The sequence below is a fragment of the Rattus norvegicus genome, chromosome 3, assembly GCF_036323735.1.
Source record: "Rattus norvegicus strain BN/NHsdMcwi chromosome 3, GRCr8, whole genome shotgun sequence".
NCBI lineage: Eukaryota > Metazoa > Chordata > Mammalia > Rodentia > Muridae > Rattus > Rattus norvegicus.
Window position 1 is genome coordinate 185,914,346 of NC_086021.1, and position 21,679 is coordinate 185,936,024.

At 47.3% G+C, this 21,679-nt stretch overlaps 1 protein-coding gene across 5 annotated transcripts in view; it reads left to right on the forward strand.

The window, feature by feature from the left end:
• Cdh26 (cadherin 26) overlaps nucleotides 1-21,679 on the forward strand; it is a 52,708-nt gene that overhangs the window by 16,161 nt on the left and 14,868 nt on the right. For 4 of the 5 annotated variants that reach the window (XM_008762509.4, XM_039105150.2, XM_039105149.2 and 1 more), the window contains exons 4-12: nucleotides 5,301-5,448; nucleotides 7,134-7,300; nucleotides 7,718-7,846; nucleotides 8,911-9,096; nucleotides 12,315-12,583; nucleotides 14,732-14,874; nucleotides 17,147-17,392; nucleotides 18,823-19,038; nucleotides 19,537-19,667. In XM_008762509.4, the coding sequence (XP_008760731.1) occupies nucleotides 5,301-5,448; nucleotides 7,134-7,300; nucleotides 7,718-7,846; nucleotides 8,911-9,096; nucleotides 12,315-12,583; nucleotides 14,732-14,874; nucleotides 17,147-17,392; nucleotides 18,823-19,038; nucleotides 19,537-19,667 (1,635 nt within the window). Of the gene's footprint in view, nucleotides 1-5,300; nucleotides 5,449-7,133; nucleotides 7,301-7,717; nucleotides 7,847-8,910; nucleotides 9,097-12,314; nucleotides 12,584-14,731; nucleotides 14,875-17,146; nucleotides 17,393-18,822; nucleotides 19,039-19,536; nucleotides 19,668-21,679 lie in introns of those variants that run through there. The other variant, XM_039105151.2, reaches the window with a different exon arrangement.

The window sequence follows — 21,679 nt, forward strand, 5'->3', positions numbered from 1 at the left end:
ATCTTTTACTGTGTGTGGTGGTTTGAATATGCTTGGCCCAGGGAGTGGCACTGTTAGGAGGTGTGGCCTTATTGGAGTAGGTGTGGCCTTGTTGGAGGAAGTGTGTCATTGTGGGGGTGGGCAATGAGACCCCCCTAATCACAGGGAAGCCAGTCTTTATCTGTTTGCCTTCTGAACAAGATGTGGAACTTTCAGCTCCTCCAGGCACCTGCCTGGATGCTGCCCTGCTCCTGTCCTGATGATAATGGACTGAACCTCTGAACCTGTGAGCCAGCCTTACTTAAATGTTATCCTTATAAGAGTTGCCTTGGTCATGGTGTCTGTTCGCAGCAATGAAACCCTCACTAAGACATTCGTGTGTGTGTGTGTGTGTGTGTGTGTGTGTGTGTGTGTGTGTTTATGTGTGTTAAAACACAAGTTTTCGCCCTCTTCTGCATCTGAATATCCTTCTTATTAGAACATTGGCCAACCCTAGTCCGGTATTAACTTGATTGCGTTGGAAGGACACAGATGTGTGTTTCTGTGCAAGGGGAAGTTGAGTGTCTTCCTCTGTTGCTCTTCACCCCTGAGACAGCATCTCTCACTGAACCAAGACCCATCTGTTTTTCAGTCTGGCTGTCCAGCTGGCTAGGAGGGCCTGTGAACGCCACATCCCTAAGTGGATACAGATGGATGACACCGTGACTGGCTTTTACATGGGTCTTCAGGATCCCAACTCTTTTTTGCATGATAGACACTTTACCAACTAGATAATCTCCCCAGTGCCCACAATGGTCCTTTATATAGATTTATGTAAATATGCAAATGCTATGAAAAAATCAAGCCACCTAGTCCTCTCATTTGACTGTAGAGTTTCAGGAAGGAAAACACAGGGTGGAACGTATATGCCACCACCTCCACCCCGTCATCCTCTCTTCGCGACTCTGATTCATTTTCTCTTTAATGTCAGAATTTTCTGGAATGTGTGCATTTGTGTTTGGTTTTAAAGTTCATCTCACCCATCATAATTAGATTCTAAGAAGTGCAAGACCCTGGCCTTCCTTGTGACCATCCCTTTAAGGTCAAGAGCAGGGCTTTAAGGTGATAGTGTCTCAGATAAGTATATTGGATGAGTAGGTAAGAGACCAGGCTGGTCAAATCGAGTCTTCTCTCTAGCATTCAGGAGTCTTACCTAGTTAATCACACCTATCGAAAAATGAGCAGTCATGGTAAAAAAAAAAAGTCTCAGTCATGGTAACTGTGAATGTGTTCTTTTTTTTTTTTTGGTTCTTTTTTTTCGGAGCTGGGGACCGAACCCAGGGCCTTGTGCTTCCTAGGTAAGCGCTCTACCACTGAGCTAAATCCCCAGCCCCGTGAATGTCTTCTTATTGGACCATTGAGTCCTTGTGATGCAATCAAGTTAAGATGAGGTCATACTGGGCCAGATTGGCCAATGTCCAAAGAAGAAGGAGGAGGAGGAGGAGGAAGAGGAGGAAGAAGAGGAAGAGGAAGATGAGAAGAAGAGGAGGAAGAGGGAGAGGAGGAGGAGGAGGAGGAAGAGTATTTACACGCAGAAGAGAATGAATACTTGGGATTAAACTGTGAGGAGATGGAGGCAAAGCCTTGAGCGACACCAGCCAGGGATAAGGCCAGAGATTCTTGGGCTCACCAGTGACCAGAAACCCCATGAAGAGAAGCCTAAGCAGGCTCCATCTCAGGCTCCTGTCATAATGGGTTTCAGTTCTAGCTTCCAGAGCGTGAGGGCAAATCCACTGTAATCATGAGACTATTGCCCTCAGGTGGAGGTCCCCAGCTGTGGAAAGTATGGAAAGTAACATAAGCCACATGTCACCCAGCATGTTTCGCTCTAACCAGCCGATCTTCTTCTTAAGTGCTGATTATTGGTTTTGAGACACTAGAAAGACAGGATAGCACTACAAACCAAGGAAACACATGGAGGCTGCAAAGAGAGACTCCAGAAGCATGCTGTTCCCCAATGCAACCTGAGGGGTGTGTGTGTCTTAGGCAGGGTTTCTATTCCTGCACAAAATGCCAAGAAGCAAGTTGGGGAGGAAGGGTTTATTCAGCTTCCACAGTGCTGCTCATCACCAAAGGATGTCAGGACTAGAACTCACACAGGGTAGGAACCTGGAGGCAGGAGCTGATGCAGAGGCCATGGAGGGATGTTACTGGTTTGCTTCCCCTGGCTTGCTCAGCTTGCTCTCTTATAGAACTCAAGACCACCAGCCCAGGGATGGCACCACCCACAATAGGCTGGGCCCTCCCACCCTTGGTCACTAGTTGAGAAGATGCCTTAACAGCTGGATCTCATGGAAGCATTTCCTCAAGGGAGGCTCCTTTCTCTGTGATAACTCCAGCTTGTGTCAAGTTGACACACAAAACCAGTCAGTACAGAGGAGGTCTCTAAAACCAGACAAAACATATAGAATTTGGGTTTGGGAGGTGGTGGGGATGGACTCGCTTGTTAATGCTTATAAACCTAAAGGAAATCTGTAAAAAATCTGCTGAGAACTGCAGTATGATTCTTGATGGATTCACAAAGAGAAGGATGTTCTCTTTTCCCTGTGTAGGAATCTCTTCTGTTTATTTTAAATCTTCTCAGTTTCACAGGACACAAGGACCCATTCCAACCCATCCTTTTACACTCTTTCAAATAATTATGTATCGACCATCCATGCTCCACCAGCCTGACCCACTTCTAAGTCATGCATGTAACTGATTTCCCGTTGTGCCTTGGGCATTTAAGACGCTTCCTCTGCTAGTCTGGCTGCGAGGCTATAGATCTTGTGCGTGTAATTACAAGTGGCCATATGGCGGTCCATCATGCAAGTGCTGCATGGTTTGTTTATCCAAGGGTGTAAATCTCTGGGCTATAACAAAAGGCTGAAAACCATTCCAAGTGCAGAAAGCACCGGAGGTATTTCCTTTCTGCATTGTGACTGAGTCGCCTGGAATTTCTTCGCGTCTTGCCAATGAATAAACAGTACTCAGGCTCCTCGGGCATCTGTCAGAACTAAAGGTCTCAGATGTAGCTTTTAGGATAATAAATGGAATATAAAATAATAAACACAAAACAAACACATGGTTCTTGTTTAAGTGGGAGGATTACAGTTGGCCCAGTCTGAGAGCTAGAAGTCAGGGTGATTAAGGAGCAGAGAGCTGCCAGCGCGACCATGAATTATGGAGGACGCGGGAGCAACAGAGTGGGAGCGAGCCAATTTGCTTGTGAAAACTTTAAAAATGTATGCCAGAATCCCTGAGGCGGAGTAGCTAAGAAGTAGGAGCCCTGCAGCATCCGTCAGCCTTACCGGAGGAGACTGAGGTTGCCCGGGCTGGTTCGGAGATGCATGGTGAGAAGAGGAAGGGTAGACGCGTGCTTCGGGCTCTGCTACCCGGCTGGAGCGGGGTTCTTCTACTTCCTCCAGGGCTTGAGTAGCCAATCATCCTCTCTCTGGAACAGAGAGCACTGGCTGCTTCCTAAGGCTTCTGCGAGGATGGGAAGGGTCCATCTCTCTGCCCCACTTCTTTAAGGAACTCATTTTTCTTGACACCTTTAGTAGGATCCTGTGCCTGCAACCAAGGTCCCCTTGTGGAGTGGTCCTGTGCTCGAGGGCAACTCCTTACTGCGGCTCATGGACACTGTGTTCGCTGCAACTGAATTCCTGCAGGCTCCCAGCAGGCTCTGTCCCTTTTGCCTCCCAGTCTTTAGCAGATCAAACCTTGCATTCTGGAGCAAGGGGAATACAGTCATTTAAAATTATACACACATCTCTCTCATATGCAGGCAGATCAATAGCTAGAACTATATATACATATGTATTACCCGATTTCATTTTATAATTAATGGCACATTTTGAGTTATGTGGTCATCATTGCCTTATTTTAATATTGCAATCGGTGGGATGTACTTTTTACAGCATTTTCAGATTCATGAAAGAACAGAACAGCTCCTGGAGGGAGTTCCCAGAATTCCTTGCGGTCAGCGTCTTGCCCTGGTGTGATGTAGTCTCTGTTGTAACTAATGAGCTAGGTTTTTACAGTGTTACCAGCCAAAGCCAATTGCTTGCCTACTTCCTGTCCAGATGTACTCTTGGTGTTTTGCATTGCATGGGTTGATAAGGTACCATCATCACAGCCTCCCGCAGAGTAGCTTCCCTGCTCCAAAGTTGCCCAGGCTCTACTCACTCCCCACTCCCTTATTGAGAAGCACAAAGCTTCTATTATCTACACCCGTTTGCCATTGACAGGTTATAATGGAGCTGTACTCCTACAATTTATAGCCCTTTTAGGCAGTTTTCTTTGTAAAAAAAATTATGGGCACATGTGTGTGCATTCATGTATATATGTACATCTATGTGTTGGCACACATGTGTGCACATATGCATGAATGTGTGCATATGTGTATATGTGGATGTGTATGCTAATGCATGTACACGTGCATGAGTGTGTGTGTGTGTGTGTGTGTGTGTGTGTGTGTGTGTATGTATGTATGTTCTGGTTTCATTTCTGATGCAATGACAAAGCACTCTGACAAGAGGCAACTTAGGGGAGAAAGGGTTTATGTCTTTCTTACAAACATAAGATCTGTAGTAATGGCTCTCCTTACTTTTGTGATTTTGACACCCTCTTTTGTCCTTGTCCTTTTTGTGTGCCCAATCACCCGCATCGGTTTTTCTACAGTCTTGTTAATTTAATCAATTGTCTAAAGGACTAGTGTCTAGTTCCATGACAGCTGTTCAGCATTGTCCATTTAATTGAGAATCTTCTCTGATCTTTGTTATTTACTTCTTTCTATCTGGGTTAATTTGCTCAGCTTTTCCAAGTGTTCTCAATACACAAGCTTAACTTACTAGTTTGATGCCTCTGGGAAGGGAGGAATCTTAGACATGCTGGAGAGGCTTGTGAGCACAGTGACCCCCATTAACCTAATGTGTCAACCACTGTGCTGGTTCCTCTGAGCATTCCTTTCCCCAAAATCCATACATGGCTACTATTCTCAAGGCTCAGTAATAGTTATTGTGTCTTCCTTTATCAAGAGAACACTGATAAGCTGTAGAAACAGTTCCTCAGTACCTCCAAACCGAGAAACCAAGTTTGACATTGTAACAAATGAGGAGTTTCCCCAAACCTGTTTGCATCTGGTCTTCCGGAGTCTGTGTTTGGTCCCTGGGGCAACACAGTGCATGGTGGTGATCCAATTCCTACCCTGGGACTGCACCTCACATCTTTGCATTAGTAGCTCTCTGGCCAGGATCTTCAGGTAGACACAGACACACTGCTCACTGTTCTCTGCTTCCCAGGTTTACTTTGATGCGGTGGATCGATCCACAGGGAAAGTTGTGGATGAATCCCTGATTTTCAACATTAGAATCAGAGACGTGAATGATCATGCGCCCCAGTTTCCTGAGAAGGAATTTAGCATCACTGTGAAGGAGAGCCAAGCCGCAGGTGTGTTGGGGTGTGTGGTACTGTGTGTGTGCTCCTGTCTTTGGCCAGGATGTCTTTTATTTACTTTTTTACCTTCCTGCTTTGATATTGATAAGGACTTTGATCCCGGTCACCCAGAGAGACTTTTCACAGCTCATGTTTCAAAGGTGGCGGGCCTAGAACCACAGAAGTCTTCACTTTGCCAGCTTCATTTTGTGTTGGCCTCGGGAAAATGTGAAAGCTGTGCTCTCTGAAGAGCTGGTGTGTGAGTGCAGCCCTAGCAACAGAGCCACACCTGGAGGGACCGAGGCGGAGCTGCGGGAGGCTCCCAGGGCCTTCCAAGTGTCCCATCTGTAGAATGGCAGGAAGGCAATGTCTAGCATCTGGGCTTCAGAAACTAAGTCTCTACACACCACACGAATGTTTCTAGAAGGAGAACCTATGTTTATAACAAAAGCAGTGTTTGGTATTGTAAAATAGTCTTTGAAGTACTTCAAGAACTAAAAATATGGAGATGACATTTTCAGAAGTTTTTAAAGCTTTAGTATTTTTATGCACATTTACATAAAGCTTGTGTTGTATGTTCTCACCCATTATCAGGTTTTATAGATGAGTGTAAATACATGTTCACACATGTAATATCTATGATAGCAGAAATGCACATGTATTAATTCTTAAATGTATTAATGTTTATAGATACCAGGTTGTTTGTTTTTTCTGTACGTGTATATTTCCTTGTTGTTAAAGAATTTGGGGGTGGGGTTAATGAAGTGGCTCCAATGGCCGTGCGATGCTAAAGCCTGATGCCCCAAGTTCTAGCCCCAGGACTGCAGTAAAGGAGGAGGGAGAGAATGATCTCCAGGAAGCTCTTCTTTGACCTTCCCCTTGCTCTGTGGCATGCATGCCCCCATCACACAGACATGTAGTCATGATACATATTTTACCTACAACACTTCTCTCCACATCTTGTACACTAGATTGTGTGTGTGTGTGTGTGTGTGTGTGTGTGTGTGTGTGTGTGTGTACAAGCTCCAAGGTATCTCCTCAGTCTCCTACTGTTGACCGTTTTGTTGATGCCTCTTGAAAAGACTTTTGTAAAGTGCATTGGAGAAACATACTCGAGGTAGCTTGTGCTGCCAGTCAGGCACCATTCCTGAGACCTAAGCTCTGGGGAGCAAAGGTGGCTGTTGCAAATGGGCCAGACCTGAAGAGGGTCACGTATTCATTGGGCGGCAGCAGTGAGCGTGTGCTGAGGGCTATCTGTGCGTCTTTCCTATTACGGCTCATACAATTTTTTTTTGTAATCAATCGCTTGTTTGTTTGTTGTGTCCACTTTCTGTTAATATTCTCTGTTAATGTGTTTGTCATTTCCTTCTTGGTCACAGCTCGCCCCTTCTACATGAAGAATGCATACTCACCACAGGGATTTCAAATGTGTTGTGCAGTTTATTATTTACTTTTATCAGTTTTGTCCCACGCTCTTCCGAGATGGCAATCATGACTGGAAAGCTCTTTGAAGTTTAGCCTTGGCTAAATATCCACATCCACCAGTATCTTGTATTGTGTGTCTCCATGATGAATTCTCATTTAAGTATCTCATTCATTCTGGCGTGTGCCCTGATGGCATTTGGCGAAGACTTTTCCCTCTTCCTACTTTGACAAACTGCCTTTAGCCACCAATAACATTCTTAAAAACTTCTTTCTAGGTCAACCTATTTTTCAGTTGTTAACGGTCGATTTGGATCAAGAAAACACTCCGAACTCTCAAGTCCTTTATTTCCTCGTCTCTCAAACGCCATTACTGAGAGAAAGTGGCTTTCGGATTGATCTCATCAGCGGGGAAGTGCGACTCTCGGGATGCTTGCATTATGAGGTTATGCAGATTTTTATCATTTTAAAAGCACCAGGGCTGGCGAGCTAACTCTGCTGACAGAGTACTTGAAACACTAGCAGGCAGACCCCGGGCTCCAGCCAAGGAGAGCCATGTAAACAACAGCTGAACTCTCTAGAAGAGCTCCTGTTGTTTCAGAGCTACAGAGGCAGAGAAAGCCACATACCAGGCTAGCCAATCTGGTGAGCTCCAGACTCCATGAGAGACTGAGTTAAAAATGAAGGAAGATGATGTCTGAAGAACAACACCCAGGGTTGACCTCTGGTGCACCCCCCACACAGTTGGGAATCCCCTGGGTTTAACCCTTGCTTGCTATGGAAGTTGCTAGAAGGAAATGTTCTTATTAATGCCTCCCTTTCCTGTGTCTGTGGGGCTCACCATTCCTTTCCTCCCTAGTAGACTGCTCCTCGGTTCACACTGATCATCAGAGCAAGTGACTGTGGAGAGCCGTCCCTGTCATCCACAGCCACCATTCACATCAGTGTGGAGGACAGCAACAACCACATGCCCACCTTTACAGACGACCATGTAAGTCATAGATAGGCCGCCTGAGTTCCAAGGCCTCTCACAAAGGGTCATCTAGGCTCTGGGTCATGAGCAAGATACATACAGTTATCCAGAGCGACCTAAACTGGAACCGAGGAGTCTCCCTGGGGCTAAAGGGAGAGTCTGATCTGTAAAGTACTCGATGCCCAAGTATGAGGACCTGAGATTGACACCTGTATAAAACTCTGGGCAGGAGGATGCATGGGGTCCGTTGGCAGCCATCTTTGCTAATTGGTGAGTCATAGGTGTCAGTGGGACACCTGCCTCAAAAAGCAAGGTTGGGGCCTTCAGGATGACTCAGTGGGCAAAAGAGCTTCTGCCATCCTGACAGCTCTGGAACGCAGACAGGAGAGTCCTGACTCCTAAGCTGTCTTTTGGGGGCTCATGCAAGTGTATGCACGTGCACACAGACATTGATTCCGAGAGGGGCTTCCCTTGATGACCCAGTGAATACCCCGTACCCCTCCTGGGCACACCAAGCCTTTGGCTTTTTCATCTTCCTCATTGTGATCTATTTAATGAATTCATTCGTTCTAGTTTCTGCCTAATCCCCCCTCCCCCCATACATCCACTGTCAGCTCCTGGGAGACATTTATTACCATTATTATCATTATCAATTTTTTTTGCCAGCACATAGTAACTGTTGCATTAATGATCCAAGCAATTAATTTTAAAATGTGTCACGTAGACTTTTTTTCAATTACGTCAACCAACGTGGAATGTTTTCAGATGAAAACACCTCATCCAAAAGTTTACACGAATGGCAAAGTAATCTTACAGTTAAACCTCATATCAGAGTCCTCTTCCGGCTTAGGACAAATCCGTGTGCTCAAAAGTAAACCTGGAAAAAAAATATTGCTGTCCTGGAAGGATGTGAATGCCTGAAGGCTGCGGTGTCTTGCTGAGAACCCACCTCTCCCTCCTCTCCCTCCTCCCGCTTCCTGCTGGCCTCCTCCCTCTTCCTGCTGGCCTCCTCCCTCTTCCTGCTCTCCATCTCTGTGGTGTGTTTGTGCCCGTGACATGGAAATGATGATCATGTCTTCCAGTATACGATTCAGATTTCTGAAGGTCAAGTCGAACGGGACGTGTTGTATCTCCCTGTTCACGATGGAGACTCTCCATTTACACCAGCGTGGAGAACACAGTTCAACATATGGGATGGCAACGAGGAGGGGCATTTTGACATCACGACTGACCCTGAGACCAACCAAGGGTTATTAAGTATTATCAAGGTAAAGTCAAGGCCGGGTAGTGGTGGGTGTTGTGTCTGGAGGACAAGCCATAATGACTGAGGGGCTGGCACCTGCTAAACACTCCCTGTGTAATGAGCACATATTATACCCTGTGATGCAGTAGCCACTGAGCCCTTTGTATAGAGACCAAGGGCTCCTCCTGCAGCAGGAACGATAATAATCAACTTTTTAAAATCTTATTGGATTCTTTGATGTTGTTGGAGATAAAATTTACTACGTCCACATGAGCCCTGGAGATTGGACGTTGGTTTTTTTCTCTCCCTTATATGATGAAAGTAAATTTGAAAATTTATTTATTTTCTCGGTAAAGGGTTTAAAATATTGCAGACTGGCCTTGAGCTCACTACGTGGTAGAGTATTCCCCTAAATCTCTGATCCTGTCTCTAACCCTGGAGTGCTGGGATTGTGGGTGTGCACCGCCATGCTTGCTTTATGTATTGCTTGGGGTCAAGCCTGGTGATTTGTGTGGGCTAGGTGAGGGCAGTGCTGGTGAGACCACATTCTGGTTTCTTTTAAGCATGTTTCTCCAACTAAACGTTCTTCTTTTAATCTCCTGGGTTTTAAACATTGTAAACATCTGAGGTGTAAATGTTGGGGCATTTGTGTGGGTTGTCATGTTGGGGCATGTTTGCAGGTTGTCATGTATGATGAGCTAGGGATCTATCTAGTATATGCAATGGGGCAGCTGGCCCCGGAGGAAAATATTCTCATCATATTTTATAGGTGTGGAAATTAAAGATCAGACAGATCCCTTGATATCAAGTCTTGTGCTGAGAGGGTGGATTCTGACAGGGCAGGCGGACTCCAATGCTCTTAGTCTTTGTGGCTTTCTAAGGGTAGCCAGTGCCCTTCTCACAGTACAGCTAAGTCAACTGGAAGGGCCAGCTGGAGTCGACACATGTGGGTAGAGTGGAGCTTATGCCTGTTAGTTGAACAAGCTTCAGGAAATAGCAAGGAGCGACAGTTCACACTGTGCATAGCAAGGTCCCTGGCAGCCTTCTGCCCAGTCACTTGTGCTCTCTGTCAGAAGCCATCTAGGAAAGGCTAAGACATGCAAGTGAGTTTTCTGGAGATGGTCTGCCATTTTTTCATGGCCTTCAGTGGGTGGGCTGTGAGATGCAAGGTCACCAAAGACTTGATCCCAGGACCCCTTTTTGCTGCTGGTATGCCTTTTCTGCCACTATTACATAGCCTAATGATTCTTGGGTAATAGCCTACACTATTGGGCAAATTTCCTGTAGATCAACAAGAAGATGAACTCTCATATAGTAATGCTGTATACATGAATTGATAATTTCACGATGTCTGATGATTTTGTAGAACTCTTAGATTGATACAAGTAAATTCAACACCCCCATAGAATAAAGTTACAAATAGAGCTCTGAAAACCTTCACATGTTGCTGCATGAAATATAAAAAAATGTACCCACACTATCGCTGGCTCAGCCTGGCGGACTCTCTGACTCAGAGCTCTGAGATGGCTCTCTCCTCTTCGCTCACTAAGTGCCCATGGCGGGCTGTTGCCATGCACCATGCCCCATGTTTCCAAATTCCTACAGCTGGCTGGGGTGCACTCTTGCACACACACCACACTCTGCTGCTATTACCTTTCTCTGGAACTCAGTGAGTCACCTCATGAGGAAAAACACCCCACAATCTTAGTTTAGAATCAACAGGTAACACAATCGCTGGGCGCAGAATCTAGCATCCTAATTTTACAAACTATTCTATGTTATTCCCTGGTGGAGGATTCTGGAGGACCCACCACTTGAAGCAACCGCCTCTGGCTTCCTACATTCTGTCTGCCTCCCTTGCTCTCTGAAGTCCAAAAGGAAGTTCCTTTCTCCTGTTTCCCTCTTCCTCTCTCTGACCCAGAAGTCCCACCTCCTTTTCTCCCAGTGATTGGTTTCTTGTAATGTTTATTTATTGGGGGGGGGATTCTACCACAACGTGTCATAGGCTAATTGCACTAGGATAAGAAAGAAGGCTTGGAACAAAGTGGTGATCAAGGTAAAAACATTCATTCTAGGTCAGGATCAAGAATGAAGCCATAGGTGTTCACTATGATAAGGCAAGGCCATGTGGAACTGCTTTGAACTTATAATGACCTTACGGTATGAAACAGTGCTTTGAACTATGGACATCCCTCTGCAACTCTCCTTTTGTGTAACATTTCACCTATGAGGCAATTCCATAAAAACTTCTGTCTAAGAAGGAATAAATTGCTGTGGAGAAGAAATAAAGTGTGGCATTTGGGGCTCAGCCCCATTCACCAAACGTATATATCTATATGTATATCTATATGTATGTACATGTATGTGTGTGTAGGTAGGTATATATGTAAGTATGCATAAACACTTGTGGAGTTATTGAGGCAGGTGGTCAGGCAGGGCCAAAGTGTGCTTGTGTCTGTGTGTCTCTGTCTCTGGGTATGTGTGTGTGCATGTGTCTATGTGTCTATATGTGTGCTTGGATTCTCTTTCCTTCCTCTTCTTTTCTCTCTGGCTCACAAAGAGTTAACAAGCTCCAAGCCTCTCACCTGGCCATTGAAGGGCCCTTAAGCCAGACAGAAACAAAGTCTTTTATTTTCTACTCACTCCCCCCCCTTGCTATCAACTGGGATCAAATTACCAGAAGCCAGGGGCTTTTGTTCTTAGATTAGCAAATAGTTAAAGGAAGAATTACCAAAAGTAAGTAGCTTTTGGCCACAGAATAGCAAAGAGTTAAAGACAGAAGACTTGCCAAGAGAAGAAAGCAGCTTTGGTCCCTGCTGACTCCAGACCCCTTCTCTGACTTCTTTGGGGAACTGTGTGTCAGGAAAGCCCCAGTAGTTCTTCAAACCCCCTGACTCTCAGCCCTTCCGTGTCCCTGGCTACTTTGTACCCTGAGTATCTGTGATCATTAGTATCTACATTTCTCCCAGTCCCTCTGATTTTTTTTTTCCTGTGGTGTGGTTAACACTTAAATGTTTCATGAGTTCTGAGTTTTGTTGCATTTTTCATCACCGTCTGATGGACGGAGGCTCTGTGCAGCCAGGAGAGGAGGAGGAAAGAGGGAGCCCCATAAGTGATTTGAAAGGGCGCTGAAGACTGGCTTTTGATCATCACCATCCTCCGCTGGATTCCCGATGACTCCACGGAGCTTCCTCCAGTCAGGGGAGCAGTGGGCACTAATCAAGCCCTCTCTTACCTCGGCAGCCTTTGGATTATGAAACCCAAGTGGCCCACAGCCTCCTCATTGTTGTGGAGAATCAGGAGCAGCTCTTCAATTGTCAGGAGGGCCAGCTGCAGCCATTGAGGAAGGCGATGGCCAGCACCACCGTCAGCGTGCAGGTGCTGGACACCAATGACCCACCAGCCTTTCACCCGAGGAGCTTCATCGTCAGTGAGGAGGATGGAGCCTGGCCTGCCATCCAGCTGGGATATTTCAATGCTACAGACCCAGACAGGGCTGACAGCCAGATAAGGTGGGCGCTGGCTCTGAGGGGACGCCGGGGAGGGCACTGTTAGCCACCTGGCTGCTACAGAATGTTGTGGAGACTGGTTCAGTCCAAGGAGTAAAAGCATAAGGAGCTACCTGGTGGATGCCCATTTGCTGGGCTAATGCAACTCATTCTGCAGCTCCTGGCTGGGTTAGCCTAACTTCCACTCCCACTCGTCAGCCCTACCCTCACCCAAAGCCTCCTGGAGCCCCCACTCACTTATTCCCTTTGACCATTCATAACCCATATGTGTATGTATGTGTATATATTCATACATACACATACATACATATTCATACATATATATATGGGCTATAAATAACAAATCATTATATATACATATATACATATATGTGTGTGTCTTTCCAGATGTCATAGCTTCTAGGTAAATAATTTTACTAATATTTAATATTTTAAATGAAATACTTAATGGCCAAGTATTTTTGACTTTAAGAGCTCAGTCTGCGACACTGACTGCGTTTACACACCACCCGGAACATCTTTCGTTTACCCAGAAGGAAGCTCCGTGCCCAGCGAACACCAGCTCCCCAGGTCCCTTCCCAGTTCCTTTTCCAAGTTCCCAGGACATCTTTTCTTTTCCCCAGACCCCTTCCCTAATTCCCCTTTCCAGCCTACTTCCTCAGTCCCCTTCCCCAGGCTCCCACCACTCTACTTCCGGTCCCTATGCCTTGAACACCTCAACGATGGAATCTTGCAGCACAGCGTCAGCTCGGGTGTTGGCTGAGCGTCTTCTGCGGCAGGGAGATGTGTCAGAGAGCAGAGTTTCGCTTTGTACTGTCTAATGTACATTGGCTGTAGTTACTTATCTTTTAATGACCAAATTTGGCTTGAGGGCATTTTTGGGCTAAGATAATCTAAGTCTGAACTTTTGGGTTCCTGCCCTTGGCTTGTGAACATTATAAAACCACAGGAACTACTGGAAGCTTCCCTAATTGGTAAAGTTGTACATTAGGGGGAAAAAATAAGCTATGACCCATTGGCTATCATGGGGGTTCATGACGAACCCTGTTAGAAGCATTTTCCCAGATGAGGAAGACAAAGCCCACAGAGATGCTGTCCTTAGCTGGCCCTTTCTTTGCCTGAGCACTGCTGCTGCTGCTGCTGTCTGAGTACACGGTTTCTGTAATGTGGTCCCTCCTGAGGCACAGGGGTTAGCAACCAGACACGCTTCCAATGGATACCATCTGATGGCAGCCACTCCCAGAAATCCTAGAGTCTTCTGTCTACTGCTTCCAATGGTTCCAGGTTCGCAAGGAGAGGAGAAGGAAGATGATTCTCAGGTGAGGGGATCCTTTGGGATCTGCTACAAAGCAGACACTGCGAGAAGAGTCAAGACCCGTGTGCTTGTGGTGTGCTGAACTGAATGGGAAGCCACCACCTACTGATATCTTAAGGCTCTGTTCCCGCACCAAGTGTTTCCCAAGGCGCACCTCCTAGGAGAAGGGCACTTATTCTAGTGGCCCAGGACGTGGCATACTGTTGAAGTCTTCACTGCCATCCCCGAGCCTTCAAGCTCAGAGCACTTGGATGAGCATTTGGATTTCAATTGTCTTCTAGTTCCCAAATTACTTGCAATGGGAATCGTAGTTATCTTACGGTTTCTATTGTGGTGGGGAGACGCCATTACCACCACCACAACTCTTGAAGAGGAAAGCATTTAATGGGGAATTGCTTGCAGTTTCAGAGATTCAATCCATTATTGTAATAGCAGGAAACATGCAGGCAGACAGACATGGTGCTGGATGAGCGGCCGAAAGTTCTTCATCCAGATCCACAGGCAGCAGGAAGAGCCTCTGGCCTGGCTTGGGCTTCTGAAACCTCAATCTTACTCTCAGTGACAGACTTCCTCCAGTAAAGTCATACCTCCTAATCCTTCCGAACAGCGCTACTCTGCGGTGACCAAGCCTTCGGGACCCATTCTTATCCAAACCACCACAGACGTTCTATAATATATTTTTATTTGTTATTAAAATATTTTTGAGGCAAGGTCTTGAACCCTCTTGATAGCTGAAGATGGTCTTGAACGCATGTACCAGCATGCGTATGATTTGTCTTGTGGTAAAACTTTCTAATTAAAGGGAAAAATGTGTGTGTGTGTGTTCTTTCTACAAGATACGAACTGGTTCGTGATCCAGAAAATTGGGTGACTGTGGATGAGAAGTCAGGAGAGGTCACCACCAAGAGGCAAATAGACCGGGAGTCCCCTCATGTGAATGGCAGCTTCTATACAATCGTCGTCCATGCCATTGACAACGGTGAGTGCGAGTCAAGGCTGGGGATGAGCAGTGCTGGTTCTGGCCTCCTGAGGGAGGCCATTTCTTAGCATCACTGAGGAGATTATAAAACAAACATTGTTCTCGCTTTGCCTCTGTGCTAGAGATTATTTTTTGATAATAACTCCAGCAATGGCAAACCGGGGACTGATGCTGCTGAAAGAGGGGCAGCGTTCACTCAGCAGAGACAATTAAGCCAGCGAGGAGTCGGCAATCACACCCACCCGTCTTGTCTGCCTGGAAGATAATGCAGTAGCTCTTTGTCAAGACCAACGATGTGTGATAAATATTTAGCAGTTTCCCGTACCTGGGACGGCTCGTAAGCTCCAGCAAATGTGTCTGAGTGGAACGCATTTGTCATAAACCAGGACGAGTGATTTTAAAAACACGTCTTAGCACATTTCTCCAAATTCCCACAAGGCTGAAGTTAAACGCGTCCAAACATAAAGCTGCATGTGTGGACATTTTCAAGTAACATTAAGAACCGTACTTAAAGAAGTCCGTGGATGAAAGCCCCAAGCGCTGTGGGCCTGCCCAGCCCATTTGCATAATTATCTGACAGAATGTTAGGGACCTGAGATGCTATCCCATGCTCAGGAAGGGAAGCCGGCCAACCTGGCACTCAGGGTTCCATGATTCAGTGAGGGATGGCTTCATGATTCCCATGATCTACTTTTAATTACAAGAGGTGATTTCTGAATGATCATAAATTTGTCGCCATGATCCTATCCTGCCCTCCGTTGGGGTCCCCAGTCTGCCAGAATAATTCAGAGGTGCTGGGGTACAGAGACAAGTGAGTTTATTATAGAGGACAGTGGGCACCTGTAGGAATGAGAGTGGACAGTGGTAGTGTGGCCCACTGAGGAGGAAAGCATATTATGGGGCGAGGAGAGAGGTCCATGGCCAGAGAGACCACCATTAGCTTTCACTGTTAGTCAGGCTTCATACTCTTCCTACAGTCTCTAAAGGAGGCCCTTTCCCGAGGGGCATTTCCCTTCCCAGTGTCTGTCAGTTCTTTGATCTTCACCAGAAAACCTTTAGTGGGTAGCATTGATGAACAGACTGTTTGATTGATTGCCATGTCTCCACCTGAGGCCAGAGTCCTGCCTTTCTGTTCCTGTTTCTACCAGCTGCTGACCATGAGGGGAAGATCCATGCTCTGTGACCCACAAGCTGTTAATATCTGACCAGCCACCTTGTAGATTCACTTGTGGTTTTAGCATCCCAACACGCTTTCCCGAGCTTTCCCCAGTGTGCGCTTTATAAAACAGTGTAGTCTGTCTTCATAGGCAATGTCCCTAGCAGACCAGAGCTGACTTCATCTTCCCTGGGGATCCCCTATGCTCCCCTTTTACAGCACTTATCCTTCCCAGCACCTCTGCAGCTTGTACCATGACTGAGACAGGATATGGGATTCTACACCCTATCTCTTCCTTTAAAATCCGTCAGGAACAACTCGTGCTGCCCAATACTGCTACGTGTGTGTGTGTGTGTGTGTGTGTGTGTGTGTGTGTGAGTTGTGTGTGTGAGTGTGAGTGTGTGAGTTGCATGTGTAAGTGTGTGTGTGAGTGTATGTGTGTGTATGTGTGTATATGTGTGTGAGCATGTGTAAGTTGTGTGTGTGTGAGTGTCTGTGTGAGTGTGTGTGAGTGTGTGTGAGTGTGTATGTGTGTATGTTTATGTGTGAACATGTGTGAGTTGTGTGTGTTTGAGTGTCTGTGTGAGTGTGTGTATGTGTGTTATGTGTGTGTGTGTGAGCATATGTGGGTTGTGTGTTGTATGTGTGTGAACATGTGTGTGTGTGAGCATGAGTTGTCTGTGTGAGAGTATATGTGTGAGAGTGTGTGTGTATGTGTGTTGTGTGTGTGAGCATGTGTGTGTGAGCATATGTGAGTTGTGTGTTACATGTGTGTGAGCATGTGTGTGTGTGTGAGTGTACGTGAGTTGTGTATGCATGTGAGTGTGCGAGAGAGTGTATGTGTGAGAGTGTGTGTGTGAGCATGTGTGTGTGAGCATGTGTGAGTGTGTGTGTGAGTGTGTGTGAGTGTATGTGTATGTGTGTGAATACATGTGCATGAGTGTGTACACACTTGCACTGGAGGTGTCCACCACCAGGGCCACACCCTGATGGAGAGACTCTGGACTGTTATAGGCACTTGAGGAACTACTGATGCTGCTTTTCTGTAAGGTCAAGTCCACCCTCTCTCTTTAATATTGTGACCTCCTCTGTTGCCTGGGTTCTGTCCTCTCCAAGGCCTCCCCCCACTGACTGGCACGGGGACTCTGATGCTTTTCCTGTATGATGTCAACGACAATGCTCCAATTCTCCAGCCCCATTCCCGACACTTGGAGATCTGTGAGTCGGCTGGAAACAAGGCCCTGCTGTTGGAAGCCGAGGATGCAGACCTGGACCCCTACGCTGGCCCCTTTACTTTTGATTTGGACTCTGACCAGGGAGATGTGAGAGAGATTTGGATGCTGAGGATAAAGCAGGAGGAAGGTTTGTATGGGTTGGGGGCTAACCCAGACTGGAGCAAAGTGTGACTTTGGGTGGGGACACTGGGTCATGAAATCTCAAGTGACACTTGGAGAGCCTAAAGACTGGAGTGTGTTTTGTGGGAGACCAGCCCGGATTACTTACCAAGTTCCAGAAAGGACTCTGGGCATGAGGGCTGGGTGAGCATTACATGTCTGCTGTCACTCTTGACTTTCTTGACATCATGGAGGAAGATGACTGCACACCGAGATACCTGCTCTGTTCTCTTCTCTCTCCTAATTTTCACCTGGGTCCCTGTCCTTGGAGTGAACAGCAGCCACGGCTGTAACAATGTGAGGGGTGCTCTTTGAGTCCTAGAGCCATCTAGAGCCCTAGAGTACGTCACCACATGATGTTCTGTGGGGAAGATGTAAAGAAATGTCTATTTATCCCAGCTAGAGAGAGTAACAGGCCAAAGCGAGGAGTTCACCCTAGCCCAGCTTGACAAGGAGAGGGTTCTTTCAGGATCATGGATGAGTCAAAGGCAGGGTCCTGTGAGTGTAGGCTGGATTCTATGAGTGTAGGCAGGATCCTGTGGGTGTAGGAAGGATCCTGTGGTGTAGGTAGGATACTGTGGTGTAGGCAGGATCCTATGGGTGTAGGCAGGATCCTGTGGTGTAGGCAGGATCCTATGGTTGTAGGAAGGATCCTGTGGTGTAGGCAGGATCCTGTGGGTATAGGAAGGATCCTGTGGTGTAGGTAGGATACTGTGTGTAGGCAGGATCCTGTGGGTATAGGCAGGATCCTGTGGTGTAGGCAGGTTCCTGTGGTAGAGGCAGGATCCTGTAGGTGTAGGCAGGATCCTGTGAGTATAGGTAGGAGCCAGGGGTGTAGGTAGGATCCTGTGAGTATGGGCAGGATCCGGGGGTGTAGGCAGGATCCTGTGGGTGTAGGCAGGATCCTACGGGTCTAAGTTGGGTCGTGTGGGTATCATGTGTATGTATAGGCAGGTATGGGCAGGAGCCTGGGGGTGTAGATCAGATCCTGGAGCTTTCCTAAGGCGCTTGTTTGGATAGTATAATTTACAGTACGGTTTAAAGGTTACAGACATTTCTTCTGTCAATAAAGTTGTAATGCAGGTTTATGAGGAGTGTTGTTTATATTCAGGAATAAGGGGTGCTAAAAAATCAAGGCTGTGGACCATCTTGGCCCAGGTTAGCACAGTTTCTCTGTTATTCTCATTTGAGGTGTGGGTAGGAAAACACGCACTGTCCTCACTGTGGGCAATTTTGAATGTATCAATGGTGTCCAGATCTCGGGACAAGGAGCCTCTTTTCTTTCCTACCTGCTCTTTGCTTTTCTAATTTTCTGTCTTTCAGAGCCTCGGCCCTGAACAGTAACAAGAAGTCACACGAGAGGCCAACGAGCCTACTCCTATCCTTCTCCTCTTGCAGGCCATTCTGCTGAACTCATAATGCGGAGAAGCCTCCCACCCGGGGACTACCTGGTGCCACTCTTCATAGGAGACAGACAGGGCCTCGCCCAGAAGCAGACAGTCCACGTGAGGATCTGCTCCTGCCCCAGTGGATCTGACTGTGAGGAACATTCAGACCCAGGGCTCCTGTGGTGGGCGCTGTCCCCAGTCTGTGCAGCAGTCATGGCTCTATCAGGTGAGCGCTTCCGGGAGCTCAGCCCCTTTCATGGGCCAGAGGACAACAGGACATGCTGAGCATGGGGTGGGAGAAAAGGACGAACTCCACACTGGTTCAGGTCAGAGGTTTCTAGGCACGCTAATTAACCGAAATTCAGTTTCCATGTGCAGGCAATCATGTAAATAGTGGAATCCACAGGGTGAGCATATGTTTGCAGTAACCATGGTTACAGAGGTACACAGGTGTCTAGGTGCCTGGGCACGGCCAAGGTTAATAAGGGCACCAGTTAGTCCAAGAAACAGCAGAATATTCTCGACCAGTTACTATCAAGCAGTGAATTCCACCGAAGTGGCATCTGTCTGAGCTCCCCATGCTGTTAAGCTGCTCAGTCCTGAGAGGGTTTAGAGGGAACCAGACCCTGTCAGGTAGCAGTTGAGTGGAAGTGAACGGAGTTTGGCCCTCCCTTGAAGCCTCTTGCAGAGCTGAGCTTGCACAATCTTTTCTGTTTTATCCTAGCCTCTCTCCTCGGCCTGCTGCGGTGCTACTGCGTGTTTGGACCCAAGAGGCTCAGAGGCTTCATCCCAAGTGACAGTGGCCACCAGACACTGATTGTGTCTAATGAGGAAACCAAAGCCCTTTCAGCCCAGGTAGTGGCTGCAGAGCAACGTGTTACGCAGCAGCGGTGTCAATGGCACAAATCCGTAGGGCACAGGCTTCCTAGCTTTACTTATTGTATGTATATGTATGTGTGAGTGCCTGCGTGCGTGTATGTCTCTGCACCAGGCATGTGCACCTGTAGAGCCAGAGAGGGTAATCAGATTCCCTGGAACTGGACTTGCGAATCGACGGTCGTGAGCTGCCGTGTGGATGCCGAGAACTGAACCTGCATCTTCCGGAAGAGCAGCCAGTGCTCGTAACCGCCAAGCCACCTCTCTGGACCCTCATCTTATTCCCCTTAATTCACGTCTGAGGGACACACAGGAAAGCATTTCTTCCAAAATTGCACAGCACAGGCAGAAGCATTTGTGTTTTCCATCCCTGTTTCTCAACCATACTCAGTTTTGCCCCCGCCCGGGGTGGGGGCGGGGGGGGGGACACTTGGCAATGTCCGGAGGCTGGTTTGATGGTGGCAATTAAAAGATGCTATGGGCTTCTAGTGGGCTGAGTTCAGGGCTATGGTCAAGTATCACCCAACACAGAACTATCTAGCCTAGCGTCCCCAGTGCTGGCTTGAGAACACCAAGTTTAGGAGGGAATGATTTTGCCAGACTGAGGTTTTCTGGATGGCGTTGCTTTATTCCCTGGTGAGGGGGCTCTCAGTCGGCTTCTCTGCCACGGTCAGTCATCCAGAGACGGAACCTCTGCTTCATCCTCCTGCAGCACAGAGGTTGAGAAGGGACCTCCCTGGTTTTTCAGAGACAAGACGGTCTCTGCCTTACGTCTTACTAGCTTCATGTAGCTGAGCCAGCCATGCACTACCCAAGCTTACATTCTCTTCTGTGGCCTGGAGTGACAGAGTCAGCTCCCCAGGTGATGGAGAAGAGGACAGTGCCTAAAACACCGTCTGACACAGCTCAACCTGCATGAAGTCAGGCCCAGCGATGGCTGGATTTTCCCACCTGCTGCTGCTGACACGAAGCCATGTCTCGTCCCATGTAGCTTCTTTGGGTCTGGGTCAGATGGGCTGTGATTGTGCCATGAACTCCCCTGTCTGTCTTGCCCTGAAACTCGAAGTGGCTGATCTAAGAAACAGCCAAAATGTCAACATGAAATTCTGCCTCTTCTGGTCATTAGATGTACTCTTTCTCTTTGGGGACACCAAAGACAGGCTGTTGTTTGTTTTTTTCTTTTTCTTGACTTATGGTTCAGGAGATCTAAGCCATCACAGTGAGGAAAGCTGTTCTGAGTGAGGGACTGGGGACAGGATCACTGCGAAGGCCTTCCCTCACTGTATGAGAGCTCAGGCCAGACCTGGAGTGCTATGACCATCAGGAGCCCACCCCAGTGACCCACCTCCACCTGCCATGCCTCCCTCCCCTATAGATTGCACGAGCTCCCACAACAGCAGTTAGAAATCAAATATTCTGTTCCAGAGTCTCTAGTCCTCTGAGAGCCGAGAGACAGTCAACCCAAGTTTTGACTCCACAGGGTGAACATCACTTAGGTTATCTCGATAGCCCTGGGCTTGTGTATATAAAATGATGTCAGTGCAGTTTAATGGACTTCCTGGTTAATTGAATCAAAGTCATGTCCCACACTGACAAGCATGCAGCCTATGCTGGCAGCTGACCTCATTCCAACATGTTCATGCCTGTTTGTCTAGCCTCTCATGTGACCGTGCCAGCCAATACAGTCCCAACACCACTGTTCTGTTCTTGGGGAAGACTCCATCCACTCGTGTTGTCACAGTCTGCTGCTAGGATGATCCCTGGAGCCATGTGGATATCCTCCCTGTCTGTGGGGAGGGGGGTGGGCCCCATTGAGGCACCCATGAATGTTGAAGTCCCTTGGGGATGGTTTATGCTCAGCGAGGATGGGATGAAATCTGAGGGCCATTCCGGGTACTTTAAGAGAGGGTGACTTTTAAGGTCTCGGGTCTCCTAATATGATTGACCTAAAACTCTTCACAGAAGGAAGTTCCCCAACAGCCACTGCAAAT